Raw genomic sequence first — 601 nt, forward strand, 5'->3', positions numbered from 1 at the left:
CTCAAGGAGGGCATTGTGAAGCTGAAGCCGCACGAGGAGCCACTGCGTTCAGAGCTGCTCAGCGGCAAGTTCACCATTCTGGTAGGTGGGGGTTACCCCAGCTGGAGGGGGGCTTGTCCTGGCTCCACTCCATGCGGGCGCCACGGGAGCCTGACTCTGCTTCCTCACCAGAGCGTGCGGGACCCCTCGGGAGCCTCCATCGCCCTCTTCACAGCCAAGCTGCACCATCCCAGCAAGAGTGTGCAGCACGTGGTGCTCCAGGCACTGTTCTACCTGCTGGACCGAGCTGTGGAGAGGTGAGCCTGGCTCTGCCAAGGGGCCGAATCCTATGGCGGCGGGTCTCCGGGGAGTTCCTCCTCCTCCCAGGGGCGAGGGGAGATGCTGCTGCTTGCTGAAATCCCTCCAGAGGGCTTCGCAGGAAAAAGATGGGCTGTTTCTTCCATGGATGGGAATTCCTGAAGGTCACAGCTCCCTGTGGCTTGAAATTCCGTGGGTTCCTCTGGTCTGAACTTGAGCTGGGCGTCCTTGTAGAGGTGTTTGGACCGAGCCCCAAACCAGGCTCTTTACAGCCTTTCCCTGCCCACGTCCAGGTTTCGGTTCC

The 601-nt window shown here is 61.2% G+C and overlaps 1 protein-coding gene across 1 annotated transcript in view; it reads left to right on the plus strand.

Moving 5' to 3' along the window:
* Positions 1–601, plus strand: part of PTPN9 (protein tyrosine phosphatase, non-receptor type 9) — a gene marked incomplete at its 3' end in the record, with an annotated part of 5,789 nt that overhangs the window by 1,241 nt on the left and 3,947 nt on the right. The window contains exons 3-4 of the mRNA XM_010136898.1: positions 1–81; positions 172–296. Of these exons, the coding sequence (XP_010135200.1) occupies positions 1–81; positions 172–296 (206 nt within the window). The remainder of the gene's footprint in view (positions 82–171; positions 297–601) is intronic.

The sequence above is a fragment of the Buceros rhinoceros genome, unplaced genomic scaffold (genome assembly GCF_000710305.1).
Source record: "Buceros rhinoceros silvestris isolate BGI_N320 unplaced genomic scaffold, ASM71030v1 scaffold27255, whole genome shotgun sequence".
Taxonomy (NCBI): domain Eukaryota; kingdom Metazoa; phylum Chordata; class Aves; order Bucerotiformes; family Bucerotidae; genus Buceros; species Buceros rhinoceros.